The sequence below is a fragment of the Procambarus clarkii genome, chromosome 11 (genome assembly GCF_040958095.1).
Source record: "Procambarus clarkii isolate CNS0578487 chromosome 11, FALCON_Pclarkii_2.0, whole genome shotgun sequence".
Classification (NCBI taxonomy): Eukaryota; Metazoa; Arthropoda; class Malacostraca; order Decapoda; family Cambaridae; genus Procambarus; species Procambarus clarkii.
The window spans coordinates 33104213-33119212 of NC_091160.1; the positions used below are offsets into that span (position 1 = coordinate 33104213).

Consider the following 15000-nt stretch of genomic DNA (forward strand, 5'->3'; position numbering starts at 1 on the left):
TTGTAACAGCGGTTGGAGAGGGGGGGGGGTCTTGGGGGGGTCATATTTTCTTTCTGGGTCACAAGGGGAAGGTTACAAGGTTAAGGGGGGAGGGTTGGAGGGTGGTGTCATGTGTTATAAAGACAGAACAATCACCGTTGTTCACTGAGAGAACAACATTGTTGTTCACTGAGAGAACAACATTGTTGTTCACTGAGGGAACAACATTGTTGTTCACTGAGAGAACAACATTGTTGTTCACTTGTGTCAACAACAATTTATACAGCTGATCTAAATTTGGGCGCCATGGTGTAATTACTCAAATAACTATGACAGATTTGATGCAATTACACAACTTGGCGGCACGCGTGTTCCCGCCCTCACGCTCTGATTCACTCACTCACTCACTCACTCACTCACTCACTCACTCACTCACTCACTCACTCACTCACTCACTTTCTAACTTCTTCTTATCATCTTTCCAATCTTTTCTCCCCAGCTCACTCAATCATTTCATCAATTATTCCGTCAATTATTTCATCAATTATTCCATTAATCATTCGATCAATCAACTAATGACTGCTCCTTCCACAGCTCCACCTTCGAGGCCAGAGTTCCTACAGAGCCTCAAGGCCAGCAAGGTCATCCTCGGGTACCCTGTCAGGATGGAGGTCAAGCTTGGAGGCTCACCGAGACCAGAGGTCCAGTGGTAAGTTCTCAGAGGTCACATTAGGTCAGGGGACGGGTCACGGAGATGTCAAGAGGTCATATTAGGTCAGGAGACAGGTCACGGAGATGTCAAGAGGTCACATTAGGTCAGGGACGGGTCACGGAGACGTCAAGAGGTCATATTAGGTCAGGGGACAGGTCACGGAGACCTCAAGAGGTCAGGAAAAGGTCGAAAGGTTCTAAAAGGTGGGGAACTTTTCGACATGTCAGATGGGAGAGTGGGGCCTGGAGGAGGAGGAGGTCAGAGATGTGAGCCAGGGGTTCCATGGTGATGGAAGGGTTTCGAACCCGGGCCAGGAGAGAGTGGGTCTGGGAGTCTGACACGCAGACTCCTGGCGGGCAAAATGGGCAGCAGGGTGACCCACCCGGTGCACAGTCCTGCCTCGAGTACCGAAACATCTAAACATCTTCGCGAAAAGTTTGCAGTAAAGGCATCCACTTTCTCTGTCTCCTCCCGGATGGTCCCTATTTCCTGTTTGTCTTCCCTCTCTCATGTCCTCCATTTCCTCTCTTCTCCCTCCTTCCTCCTCCTCTCTCTCTCTCTCCCTCCTCTCTCTCTCTCTCTCTCTCTCTCTCTCTCTCTCTCTCTCTCTCTCTCTCTCTCTTTCCTCATGTTTCATTCACTGTGTTCACTGATAACAACCAACCAATACCTTTCCAAGTACTAACCTAACCTAACCTAACCTAACCTAACCTAACCTAACCTAACCTTCTGGAACCGTGCGACTGTTTAGGTACAAATTGGCTCTTTCTGTTAGTAACAAACTAGAGAGAACGTCTCGGGGAAATTTATGAGGAGAAGGTGCTAAGACAGTATGACTATATAGCACTTGGGAGAGGTATGAGGACAAGGAACTGGGGTATGAGGACAAGGAGCTGGGGTATGAGGACAAGGAACTGGGGTATGAGGACAAGGAACTGGGGTATGAGGACAAGGAGCTGGGGTATGAGGACAAGGAGCTGAAATATGAGGACAAGGAACTGGGGTATGAGGACAAGTAACTGGGGTATGAGGACAAGGGGCTGGGGTATGAGGACAAGGAGCTGAAATATGAGGACAAGGAACTGGGGTATGAGGACAAGTAACTGGGGTATGAGGACAAGGAACTGGGGTATGAGGACAAGGAACTGGGGTATGAGGACAAGGAGCTGGGGTATGAGGACAAGGAACTGAAATATGAGGACAAGGAACTGGGGTATGAGGACAAGTAACTGGGGTATGAGGACAAGGGGCTGGGGTATGAGGACAAGGAGCTGAAATATGAGGACAAGGAACTGGGGTATGAGGACAAGTAACTGGGGTATGAGGACAAAGAACTGGGGTATGAGGACAAGGAACTGGGGTATGAGGACAAGGAGCTGGGGTATGAGGAAAAGGAACTGGGGTATGAGGACAAGGAACTGGGGTATGAGGACAAGGAGCTGAAATATGAGGACAAGGAGCTGGGGTATGAGGACAAGGAACTGGGGTATGAGGACAAGGAACTGGGGTATGAGGACAAGGGGCTGGGGTATGAGGACAAGGGGCTGGGGTATGAGGACAAGGAGCTGGGGGATGAGGACAAGGAGCTGAAATATGAGGACAAGGAGCTGGGGTATGAGGACAAGGAACTGGGGTATGAGGACAAGGAGCTGGGGGATGAGGACAAGGAGCTGAAATATGAGGACAAGGAGCTGGGGTATGAGGACAAGGAGCTGGGGTATGAGGACAAGGAACTGGGGTATGAGGACAAGGAACTGGGGTATGAGGACAAGGAGCTGGGGTATGAGGAAAAGGAACTGGGGTATGAGGACAAGGAACTGGGGTATGAGGATAAGGGGCTGGGGTATGAGGACAAGGAACTGGGGTGTAAGGACAAGGAACTGGGGTATGAGGACAAGGGGCTGGGGTATGAGGACAAGGAACTGGGGTATGAGGACAAGGAACTGGGGTATGAGGACAAGGGGCTGGGGTATGAGGACAAGGAACTGGGGTATGAGGACAAGGAACTGGGGTATGAAGACAAGGAACTGGGGTATGAGGACAAGGAACTGGGGTGTAAGGACAAGGAACTGGGGTATGAGGACAAGGGGCTGGGGTATGAGGACAAGGAACTGGGGTATGAGGACAAGGAACTGGGGTATGAGGACAAGGAACTGGGGTATGAACGTAACAAGGAACTGGGGTATATGTCGGGGATTGAACGCCGACCTGCATGAAGCAAGACCGTCGCTCTACCGTCCAGCCCAAGTGGTTGGGTTGGATGTAGGTAGAATGTGGCACTAAACACCTTCTCTCCCGCAGGTTGAAGGACGGCCAACCCGTCAACTTGGACGGGAAACACTTCAAGCAGATCGTAGACCCAGACGGAACGGTCATCCTCCAGATCGACTCGGCCTCCGAGGGCGACATGGGAGAGTTTACATGTGTGGCCAAGAACGCCGAGGGCGACTCCAGGTCCTCAGCCACGCTCTCTGTTCTAGGTAAGCACACTCTCCTTCCACGGTATATCCGTCTTCAACGTGGTCTTCGGTAAACTTAGTTCCTATACGCGGTAAACTCCTGCATGGTTCTCGTAGGCTGGTCTTTGAATAGTCTCTCCTCCGTCCAGTCGCAGCTAATTGCTCTAAAAACTTTTACAAGTGTAATAAAGTCGTACTGAAAGCGCGTACTCCTCGTAATTACTTGCTTTACTTAGTCGTGAGGAGCAAACAAGTTAGGGACCGTCTTGTTTAGGTGTTTAACAGGGCTGAAGTCTTTCTACCTGCAGACACAGAGGCAGCTGACTGCACCTGGCCCCTCCAGCTGTCTACAGTCTTGACCTAACGTCAAATCATCTCAAGGATTTGCATGTGCATAATTTGTTGTATTTTTTTGGTATTTATCTTTGAAGGTTCTTGTAGTCAATGAACAAGCTGTCCAAATTGCATTGAATATCCATCTTTTATTTTATAATGCATTCCATAATTACCCAATTATATGATATAATATAACCCAATCCACTAGCATAATCCGGACCACATTCATTTCCACATACTGCTAAGTTTCCTTCACCGAGCCTCCACATGGAGTGCCTCCATCTTTCCTTCCTTTTACGGGCTATTCATGCCCGTGCCACCTCTTGGGTGACTTATTTATCAACCAATCAATCACTCTTCCTTGTCCACCATTTGGTCACCATTTGGTCCGGGAGACATCTCCCGTCACGCAGGGTGCAGTTGCGCCTCCACAGATCTCCAGTATCATCTTTTGATACTGGTAATGGCTCAAAAGGGCCACCACTTACGGGCTATTCATGCCCGTGCCACCTCTTGGGTGGCTTAATCTTCATCAATCAATCACTCTTCCTTCCCAAACAGGATTCAAACGAGAGGATGGCCAGCCTGACGGGCCGGCCAGGTTCTCCGATGGCCTGAAGGACGTGAGCTTCGACGAGGGCCAGACCATCACGCTGCCGGTGGCCATGAAGGGCGGCCCAGTGCCGGCCATGAAGTGGTTCAAGGACGGCGAGGAGATCAAGCTCGGGGAGCGAGCCTTCTTCACCTACGACGGCGATAGGGTGAGCTTAGGGGGATAGGGTGAGCTTAGGGAGATAGGGTGAGCTTAGGGGGATAGGGTCGGTCGGGGTTGGGGAGCCGGTCGGCCGAGCGGACAGCACGCTGGGCTTGTGATCCTGTGGTCCCGGGTTTGATCCCCGGCGAGAAACAATGGGGCAGAGTTTCTTTCACCCTATGTACCCCTGTTACCTAGCAGTAAAATAGGTACCTGGGTGTTAGTCAGCTGTCACGGGCTGCTTCCTGGGGGGTGGAGGCCTGGTCGAGGACCGGGTCGCGGGGACACTAAAGTCCCGAAATCATCTCAAGATAACCTCAAGGGTGAGTTTAGGGGGATATAGGGTATCGGTGGCTCGGTCTTTGGGCAATAGATGGCTAAGGCGTGGGGGTATAGTAGATAGTTAGGAAGGACAGTAGGGGAATAAAAGGGCAAAGAAAAAATATATAGAATTGGCTACGAAATATAAGGGCGTCTGACAGCTGGGTGGACAGCGCTTCGGATTCGTAGTCCTGAGGTTCCGGGTTCGATCCCCGGTGGAGGCGGAGACAAATGGGCAAAATGTTTCTTTCACCCCTGAAGCCCCCTGTTACCTAGCAGTAAATAGGTACTTGGGAGTTAGACAGCTGTTAAGGGCTGCTTCCTGGGGGTAAAGACCTGGTCGAGGACCGGGCCGTGGGGACACTAACCCCCGAAATCATCTCAAGATTAGTGATGCTGCTGATGTTGACTAGAGGGAGGATATAGACATCTAACTCTCGTCATATGTATATTTAATAATTTATTACATGTAATATTTGATTTTATCTAAATATATTTTAATATTTAAATAGATATACTATACAAAAATAACCAGTTTAAATTATAATTCCATATTTTAACTCTTTAATTAAATAATTCCAACCAGTCACATTTATTACAGAAACAGGTAAAACGTTCGGATAAATGGAATATATAAATCCGGATTAACGAACGGCAAGACCAAGGAAAAACTAGTATTGTTTATTTTGTGATGTTTGTGTCCTCTGTATCTCCCATACGTGAGATTAAGACGTAGCAAGTAAACCGTAATGTAAACTTTAGATAAAAAGTTAATTAATTAAGTTACTCATTCACTGTAGAAAATTATACGTAGGTATTTTTTGGTTTGTTGAATTTTTGTTAGAACAATTAGGTTTTGTTAAATATTTTTTAAGAAATTTTTTATCTGGGAATTGTTAATGAACTATTTAGCAAAAATGAGAGATATATATATATAAGAAGCTCATAAAACAGTGATATATATATATATATATATATATATATATATATATTTTATTAAATATGACCGAAAAAGTAAGATTAATAATTCTAACACGAATTTTCTCAATCTTTCGTACATTATGCTTCACTGTTGGAGGTAAATCAAAAATCACTTCTCCAAAATTCATTTTTATTTCTAGTCTGACGCGACACGGGCGCGTTTCGTAAAACTTATTACATTTTCAAAGACTTCACAAATACACAACTGATTAGAATTTGCATTTCCCTGATTTTATATCTACTTTTGAGTGAGGTGGGAAGGGTGATGTGGCATTACATTTGAGTGAGGTGGGAAGGATGATGTGGCATTAGAGGATATTAATAGGGTATTAAAAGTATCAACACAAGACAGAACACGAAACAATGGATATTGAATAGAAGTGTTTGTAGAAAGCCTATTGGTCCATATTTCTTGATGCTTCTATATTGGAGCGGAGTCTTGAGGTGGGTAGAATATAGTTGTGCAATAATTGGCTGTTGATTGCTGGTGTTGACTTCTTGATGTGTAGTGCCTCGCAAACGTCAAGCCGCCTGCTATCGCTGTATCTATCGATGATTTCTGTGTTGTTTACTAGGATTTCTCTGGCGATGGTTTGGTTATGGGAAGAGATTATATGTTCCTTAATGGAGCCCTGTTGTTTATGCATCGTTAAACGCCTAGAAAGAGATGTTGTTGTCTTGCCTATATACTGGGTTTTTTGGAGCTTACAGTCCCCAAGTGGGCATTTGAAGGCATAGACGACGTTAGTCTCTTTTAAAGCGTTCTGTTTCGTGTCTGGAGAGTTTCTCATGAGTAGGCTGGCCGTTTTTCTGGTTTTATAGTAAATCGTCAGTTGTATCCTCTGATTTTTGTCTGTAGGGATAACGTTTCTATTAACAATATCTTTCAGGACCCTTTCCTCTGTTTTATGAGCTGTGGAAAAGAAGTTCCTGTAAAATAGTCTAATAGGGGGTATAGGTGTTGTGTTAGTTGTCTCTTCAGAGGTTGCATGGCTTTTCACTTTCCTTCTTATGATCAAATCTTCTTTCCCACCTCAAGACTCCGCTCCAATATAGAAGCATCAAGAAATATGGACCAATAGGCTTTCTACAAACACTTCTATTCAATATCCATTGTTTCGTGTTCTGTCTTGTGTTGATACTTTTAATACCCTATTAATATCCTCTAATGCCACATCATCCTTCCCACCTCACTCAAATGTAATGCCACATCACCCTTCCCACCTCACTCAAAAGTAGATATAAAATCAGGGAAATGCAAATTCTAATCAGTTGTGTATTTGTGAAGTCTTTGAAAATGTAATAAGTTTTACGAAACGCGCCCGTGTCGCGTCAGACTAGAAATAAAAATGAATTTTGGAGAAGTGATTTTTGATTTACCTCCAACAGTGAAGCATAATGTACGAAAGATTGAGAAAATTCGTGTTAGAATTATTAATCTTACTTTTTCGGTCATATTTAATAAAATATGTCTACAGGAAAGACTGCTACCAAAATATACTAATATATATATATATATATATTATTAAATATGACCGAAAAAGTAAGATTAATAATTCTAACACGAATTTTCTCAATCTTTCGTACATTACGCTTCACTGTTGGAGGTAAATCAAAAATCAATTCTCCAAAATTCATTTTTATTTCTAGTCTGACGCGACACGGGCGCGTTTCGTAAAACTTATTACATTTTCAAAGACTTTAGTTCACAAATACACAACTATATATATATATATATATATATATATATATATATATATATATATATATATATATATATATATATATAATATATATTTTACGAGGTATACTCTTCTCGGCATTTATATACCTCAGTATACCAACTAACCAATAGATGTTAATCTATTTAATCCCTGTTGAGTCTTTTCGATCAAAAAGAATTTAACATTCGATTACATGGAAAAGTAAGAGTTTGTGTTGATTACAGATAGTTTTGAGTTTGCTTAGTAAAAGACTCATAGAAAGTTAGAAAGTGTGTGGATTGGTATTCATATTGTAAGTTAACTTGGCACGTGACTCTGTAGGTGTAGATTTTTACTGTAGGATTTGTTTGTTAGTTATTTTTTACTTCCATGGTTTCCTAAAATTAACAATAAATCAAATTGAATAATTGTCACAGTTTAACGGAAAATATAAATATTTAAGAGGGGGCAATTGTTATTATGTTCAATTCCAGCTGCGTTTCTTAGTTTTTCACATCCCATTTTTTATAATAAAAATTGATGAATTTATTCCCATTTTTGGTGTTTTGTTTTCCCCCCTTTCTGTAATGTTCTTCCCATTTTCTCTAATGTTCTTCCCATTTTCTGTAATGGTTTTCCCACTTTCTGTAATGTTCTTCCCATTTTGTCTAATGTTCTTCCCACTTTCTGTAATGGTTTTCCCACTTTCTGTAATGTTCTTCCCATTTTCTCTAATGTTCTTCCCATTTTCTGTAATGGTTTTCCCACTTTCTGTAATGTTCTTCCCATTTTCTCTAATGTTCTTCCCACTTTCTGTAATGGTTTTCCCACTTTCTGTAATGTTCTTCCCATTTTCTCTAATGTTCTTCCCACTTTCTGTAATGGTTTTTTCCCACTTTCTGTAATGTTCTTCCCATTTTCTCTAATGTTCTTCCCACTTTCTGTAATGGTTTTCCCACTTTCTGTAATGTTCTTCCCATTTTCTCTAATGTTCTTCCCACTTTCTGTAATGGTTTTTTCCCACTTTCTGTAATGTTCTTCCCATTTTCTCTAATGTTCTTCCCACTTTCTGTAATAGTTTTTCCACTTTCTGTAATAGTTTTCCCACTTTCTTTAATGGTTTTCCCACGTTCTGTAATGTTCTTCCCACTTTAATGATTTTCCCACTTTCTGTAATGATTTTTCCCATTTTCTGTAATGGTTTCCCACTTTCTGTAATGGTTTTCCCACTTTCTGTAATGATTTTCCCACTTTCTGTAATGGTTTCCCATTTTCTGTAATAGTTTTCCCACTTTCTGTAATAGTTTTCCTACTTTAATGGCTTTCCCACTTTTTATAATATTCTTCCCACTTTCTGTAATGATTTCCCATTTTCTGTAATAGTTTTCTCACTCTGTAATGGACCCTTGCAGGCGTTCTTGGAGGTCCGTCCGGCCATAGGTTCTGACTCAGGCAAGTATAAGTGTGTGATAGAGAACCCTCACGGCTCCGCCGAGACCGAGTGTGAGGTCACCATAAGGAAGAGCTTCGAGGAGCCGTGCTTCACCTCCACCTTCCCCAGCCAGTCTAAGGTCAGCAAGGGTTCCTATTTTCTTATTCATATTTTCTCATATTTGTGTTGACTATAAAAAGCTTCCGATATAGGTTCAAATGTCCTCATTTTGAAATCAATTATGTAGTATATATATATTTTTAGTTAACAAGTTTCTTAGAATGTAATTTACACTAATATAAATTGAGTAGATATTTCTCTATTTTCTGTATTGATTTTATTTTTTAAAATCTTTTGTGCTTAAAATATTAGCTTCCTGGACACGATGTCAAGATGTCGGTGAAATACGACGGTGTTCCATTGCCTGAGTTGACTTGGTACTTCAACGGCAAGCCAATCGTCCCCGATGGCGACAAGTTCCGCATCAGGCGAGAGGGAGACGGACAGACACTCTACCTGAAGGACTGTACCTACAGCGACTCCGGCAAGTACAAAGTCGTGGCCAAGAACCGTGAGGGACAAATCGAACACGAAGCCGAGCTGGAGGTTGCGGACGTTGTGTAAGTTTAATCTCAGATACATATACAATTCCCATTTTCTTACAATAGCGTAATAATACAAGAGGCAAAATCTTACACAACTTTTCATTCCAATTTAAGCTAAGGATCCCATAAAATCTGGGTATTGAAAGACTACAGATGGGCTAGCTACTCCTCTGCTCTCATTCCAATGTCTAAGAGTCCCGGTGCTAGAGTGTCCCGTTCTGACAATGTCAACAAAGTATTAGTGTGTCCCGTTCTGACAATGAACAGCATTTTGGATGCTATTAACCCCAGCCTTCAAATTCTAAACGCCAATGAACTTAAAGCCTTACAATTTTGACCCAACTTCGGCGCATTGCCCTTGATAAGTGGAGTGTCCAGGTTTGTATGCTAGTGATTAATCCAATCCATACCTCAAGAAGATATTAATCCAATCCATACCTCAAGAAAAGATTGACAGCCTTTCTCTCTCTCTCTTTCTCCTCTAGGGATCCCAACAGGCGGGCTGAGGCACCAGTCTTCCTTAAGGCCATTGGGGACCAGGAGGTGTTTGAGGGCTCCAAGGCCCTCTTCAAGGCCATCGTCGTGGGCAGACCCGAGCCTGAGTACAAGTGGTACAAGAACGGAGGTCAGGTCATTGGATCGTAAGTACTGGAGTGTAATTGGGTGACTCTCGATTTAGATGTTTTCGTTGGCTGTTTGATGAATAGACGTGACTCTATTGTGTTTGATTTTTTTTTAGTTAATCCAAATGGTTAATCAATTTCTTTCTTTATTGTTATTAATGGTTCTATTGACGGCTTCTATGATGGAGAATATATATATAAGTTTTAATTGAATGAAATGAAACTCTGGCTATTAAAAATTGTAATATGCCGAGGACACTAACATAAAGATGTAAAGTGAAGATGGTGAAGAATATTTTAGTGAAAATGGGAGTAAGGAGATGTGGATTGTGACGGTTTGGATAGGGAAGATGAGACAAAAGATGGCTAGGATAGTAAAGATGAGGATAGGGAAGATAAGGATAGTGTAGTCAATCTGCACTTGTCTGGAGTATTATCCCAAGAGTGAGATTCTTTCCCAGGGAGAAGTAGCCAAGTCGTCAGCGTCTCAAGTAGTGGTCAAATAGAAGAGAGCGGACCCAACTTAGCGAGGTATTTGGTGACCATTATGAGTGAGAGTGGTGTGAGTGAGGCTTAGAAATGGGATGGGAATGAGGGAGAAAAGAAATAGGTTGAGGAATGTGGTATTCGGAGCAGGGAGAATAGAAATAGTTAAAGGTGTATGGGATTATTATTGATTTTAAAAGTCTGTGATTCTGTTTCTCTCACTCTCCTCTGTCTCTCTCTCACCTCTCACTCGGCTGTGTCCTCACGCCTCAGGAACCGCGTGGTGATCGAGAAGGACCCGGAAGGCCTCATTCGTCTTAGCATCAGACACGTCACCTCGGAGGACTCTGGCGTCTACTCCCTCAAGGCCTGGAACGAACATGGTGAAGCTTCATGCCAGGGCAAGCTCATCTGTGAGAGTAAGTACATACAGCGCTTGCCTGACGGGCTGCCTGACGGAGGACCCACCTGACGGGCTGCCTGACGGAGGGCCCACCTGACGAAGGACCCACCTGACGGAGGGCCCACCTGACGAAGGACCCACCTGACGAAGGACCCACCTGACGGAGGACCCACCTGACGCAGGACTGACGGTTCGAACCTACGTCCGAAAGCATCCCAGACGCTGCCTTAATCGACTCAAAGAATAATCTTTTATCCCCCCTTTCCTTTTCTTCCCGTAGCCTTGACGAGTCTCAAGAAGAGGCCGGTGGGTGACGAGTACCAGGGCTTCGACAGGATCCGTCGCTCCGGAGTGCCCATGCCGCTTCCAGAGAAGCCCATGATCAGTGCCCTGTCAGACCGTCGGGCGACCATTTCCTGGATGCCCTACCTCGCCAACCCCCACACCCAGCCCGTCACCTATCACGTGGAGATGTGTGAGAGCCCTGAGGGCGAGTGGGTGACAGTGAGGACAGGTAAGTGGGAGCCCGGGAGGTGACAGGTGGGATGGTTGAAGCCCAGGATGTGACAGCTGGGATAATTGAAGCCCAGATGAAAATATTTTAGTGAATAGGTCGAGAATATTGAGAATTCAAGTGACATATTTGTGTTCACCTGAGCGCCTGCACACTTATTCACCTGTTCACTCGGGTGTTCCACAGGTATCCGTGGTTCTAGCGTCGACATCACTAACTTGTTACCCAAGAGTGACTACAAGTTCCGTGTGAGGGTGGCCAACAAGTACGGTGTGTCTGAGCCGTCTCCTTACGCCATGACTTACAGGTAAGTGAACTCTTTCTCTCTACGCCATGACCTACAGGTAGCTTTTAGTGGTTTGTTGATATGTCCATGTTGCTCACTTACTGCTTGTTTAAGGCTTCGGGTATGTCATTTTTCACACCACAAGTTGACATTCAAAACTTATCCTAAAGCCTTCAGACGTTGGATTCGAATCCCGTCACTTCTTCAACATGACTTGACATCTTCTGACCTCTCCTGCAGACACAAGCTGGAACTGCCACCCATAAGCTACGAGCCGAAGATGGACCCCAACTATGACTTCAGGGGCGACGGCCCGTACGTACCGGAGGGCTTCAAGATCAGCCGAGACACCTACGGCAACTATTACGCACCTCCAAGATTCCTCCGTCTCGACCACGACACCCAGTACGGTCTCCGAGGCTTCAACGCTTACGTCAAGTGGTACGCTTACGGCTACCCGCTGCCGAAGGTGAGGTTCCTGCGTGACAACAAGCCCCTGGATGTGGGCGGGAAGGGACGCTTCACCTACACGCAGGAGTCTACGGGAGAGATCTGTCTCTACATCGACAGGTATGTGTTTTGGGTTTACCTTGAGGTTACCTTGAGGTGCTTCTGGGGGCTTAGCGTTCCCGCGGCCCGGTCGTCAACCAGGCCTCCTGGTTGCTGGACTGGCCAACCAGGCTGTTGGACGCGGCTGCTCGCAGCCTGACGTACGAATCACAGCCTGGTTGATCAGGTATCCTTTGGAGGTGCTTATCCAGTTCTCTCTTGAACACTGCGAGCGGTATTAGATCTCTCGAAACAACCCCCACGTAAAGCACAGCAACAGCGAGGTTTCCTTGGTCATATGATTCATGTTATTTTTAACTGTTTGCTTCTCATTTCTATTCAGTAAAAATTGAAGTATTAATGTACAAAAAAATATACTATTTTGAAATTATAATGGAAATATTTTCAATCTTGTAAATCATATTTCGACCCTTTCAAAACATGAATCACCTGATTTTTAATTTTTGTTTTCTGCGAATCTGCACCAAAATGCTGTTATTGCTCTAGCGCCTGAACTGCTTAACCGATTTGACTTTAAATTACTCCCATTGCTTCATCTAAATAGATGTGGGTGCTAATTAGACTGTATTGTTCGTCGAGTAAACTAGAATGACAGTATATTCTGAATTCTTCAGTGACTGTTGTATGAAAACAGCCTCAGTTCGGCATAAGAATGGGCCTAGAGAGCTTTCCTACGTTTCTGTCAGGGTCTCCGTCAGGTCAAGGCTGCTCAACGGAGACCACAGCTGCCTGAAAGGACAGTAGAGCATATAAATATGCAGGGAAAACCATTCAGAGCATTTGTATCAACCTGGAGCATATTTTTCTAGTTGGAAAGTCCGTCTGGATCATAAGAGTAGATTATAAACATCTAGTCCGGAAGGCCAGTTCGAAAAATTAGAGACATATTCAACATTCAATAAACATAAAGTTGAGAATCTGAGGGGTAAAAACGGAGATATCATGTCCTGATTATATCCTATCTGTCCATCATTTTTTTTTATATTTTCGCTCATCTTCTCCTACTCCTTCTCCTCCTATACGTCTGCCACTCTTCGTAAAAGCTTAGCCCCTGGCAGGTAATGGACTGAAAACTGAGGACTGAGGAAACTTTGTCTCAAAGTATTGGGGGAAAGTCAACTTTTATGTTCGTAGATGTGAAATATTTTTAGTTTCTTTATGGGTCGTCTTATCTATTAATTGTCGTAATTCACTGGAAACACAAGTTTTATCACCAAACAAGAACTTCCCAATCATGTGCCCTTTTCCCGCACACACACGCACAGACACGCACAGACACGCACACACGCACACCTCAGCATCCCATCTCTTCTGACACACCTCCTACGCCTCCCTGGCAGGATGACTGAGTCGGACGTGGGGCGCTACGAATGTATCGTCACTAATGAGCACGGAGAATCCCGCCAGCGCATCCAACTGGCCTTGTCTGAGTACCCGCGGGTCCTCCAGCCCCTCGAGGAGATCCACATCAAGGCCAACTCCTCCGGCAGGATCATGTGCAGAATCTCTGGCTATCCACCCTGCGAAGTCAAGTGGTTCCGCGACTGGGAGCCTATCACTCCTTCCTTCAGGTTTAGGGTGAGTCTTTGCGGGGCTGTTCCGAGCTTGTGTGTGTGCTCCTGAGGGGGTAGAATAGTCTTTGTGAGGCCTTAAGTGAGTGTAAGAGTCTCTGTGTGTCTAGTCATATCGTCTCTTCTACTCCTGAGGGGTAGAAGAGTCGGTATAAGCCCTTGAGAGGATGTAAGAGCATTTGTGACCTCCTCTGCGAGCTGGAAGATCCTTTGAGAGGGCTTGAGGGGGTGTAAGAGGGGACACAGGGATACAAGAGGCATGTGAGCTGCTGCTACCTGGGGAGGGTGGAGCTGCGCCCTTCTCACTCGGTCTTCTCCTCGTCCCCAGCCCATGTACAGCGACCCGGACTGGTACATCCTCAACATCAACGGCGCCTCGACGAAGGACGCTGGTCTCTACTCCGTTGCTGCCGTCAACGTCGCTGGCAGCGTCCACTCTTCCGTGAGTAGATGGTAGATTAACGCAGTAGATTAGTTGACGTATTGATGGATGATATTTATAAATTTACAAGGTAGATTTGGTTAAGTGGCCAAACTGGCACATTTATAAATTGGTGAATGGGTTGGGTTAGTGTGTAAAATGGGTATATTAAGTCCCCCCTTTCATCCTACCACCATTACCTACCACTCCCCCTGCCCTACCACCACCACCACCACCCCCTTTAAGAGACGCGGCACCGCCCCCCCCTTGTGGCAGTGTCGTTCAGAAAAAGGGGAAAGCAACCCGGGACGAAGTACACGACGACCCCGTGTGGTGGCCGTTGTGTCTCTACCTGGTACACGGTGCACTCAGTGACTCCTCCTGCTGCTAGTGTTGATGATCTTACTGCTCTTGCTAACTCTTCCCTTTGTGTCCCGCGGTGCAGTGCATGGTCCACGTCCAGGAGGACGACACCGGGTTCTACTGGACCGGGCCAGGGATGGGCCGCCAGGTGGCCATCAACCATCGGCGCGGCACGCTGGAAGATCACTACGATGTCGGAGACGAGATCGGCAGAGGCACCCAGGGCGTCGTCTACCACTGTGTGGAGCACCACACAGGTAAGGCTTGGGGATGGGGTAGGATGTGGTACAGTGCGGAACGGGACGCTGAGGATTGAACGGAACGAGATCAAATGGGACAGAACGGGGGCATGGAATAGGACGGATCGAAAAGCGGAATGGGACAGAACGGCGGCTAGGACGCACGGGATGGAACGGGACGTGGGACGGAATGAGTGGGACCACGTAATTAGGCACCCAGCACAATAAGTAAAAGAGCATGT

General features: G+C 45.2%; 1 protein-coding gene across 1 annotated transcript in view; it reads left to right on the forward strand.

The window, feature by feature from the left end:
* Nucleotides 1-15000, forward strand: part of Obsc (Obscurin) — a 68734-nt gene that overhangs the window by 22108 nt on the left and 31626 nt on the right. The window contains exons 19-31 of the mRNA XM_069322530.1: nucleotides 574-688; nucleotides 2993-3171; nucleotides 4048-4247; nucleotides 8658-8816; nucleotides 9050-9297; nucleotides 9768-9923; nucleotides 10665-10810; nucleotides 11075-11308; nucleotides 11495-11615; nucleotides 11835-12164; nucleotides 13505-13742; nucleotides 14064-14177; nucleotides 14602-14776. Coding sequence (XP_069178631.1) covers nucleotides 574-688; nucleotides 2993-3171; nucleotides 4048-4247; nucleotides 8658-8816; nucleotides 9050-9297; nucleotides 9768-9923; nucleotides 10665-10810; nucleotides 11075-11308; nucleotides 11495-11615; nucleotides 11835-12164; nucleotides 13505-13742; nucleotides 14064-14177; nucleotides 14602-14776 — 2415 coding nt within the window. The remainder of the gene's footprint in view (nucleotides 1-573; nucleotides 689-2992; nucleotides 3172-4047; nucleotides 4248-8657; nucleotides 8817-9049; nucleotides 9298-9767; nucleotides 9924-10664; nucleotides 10811-11074; nucleotides 11309-11494; nucleotides 11616-11834; nucleotides 12165-13504; nucleotides 13743-14063; nucleotides 14178-14601; nucleotides 14777-15000) is intronic.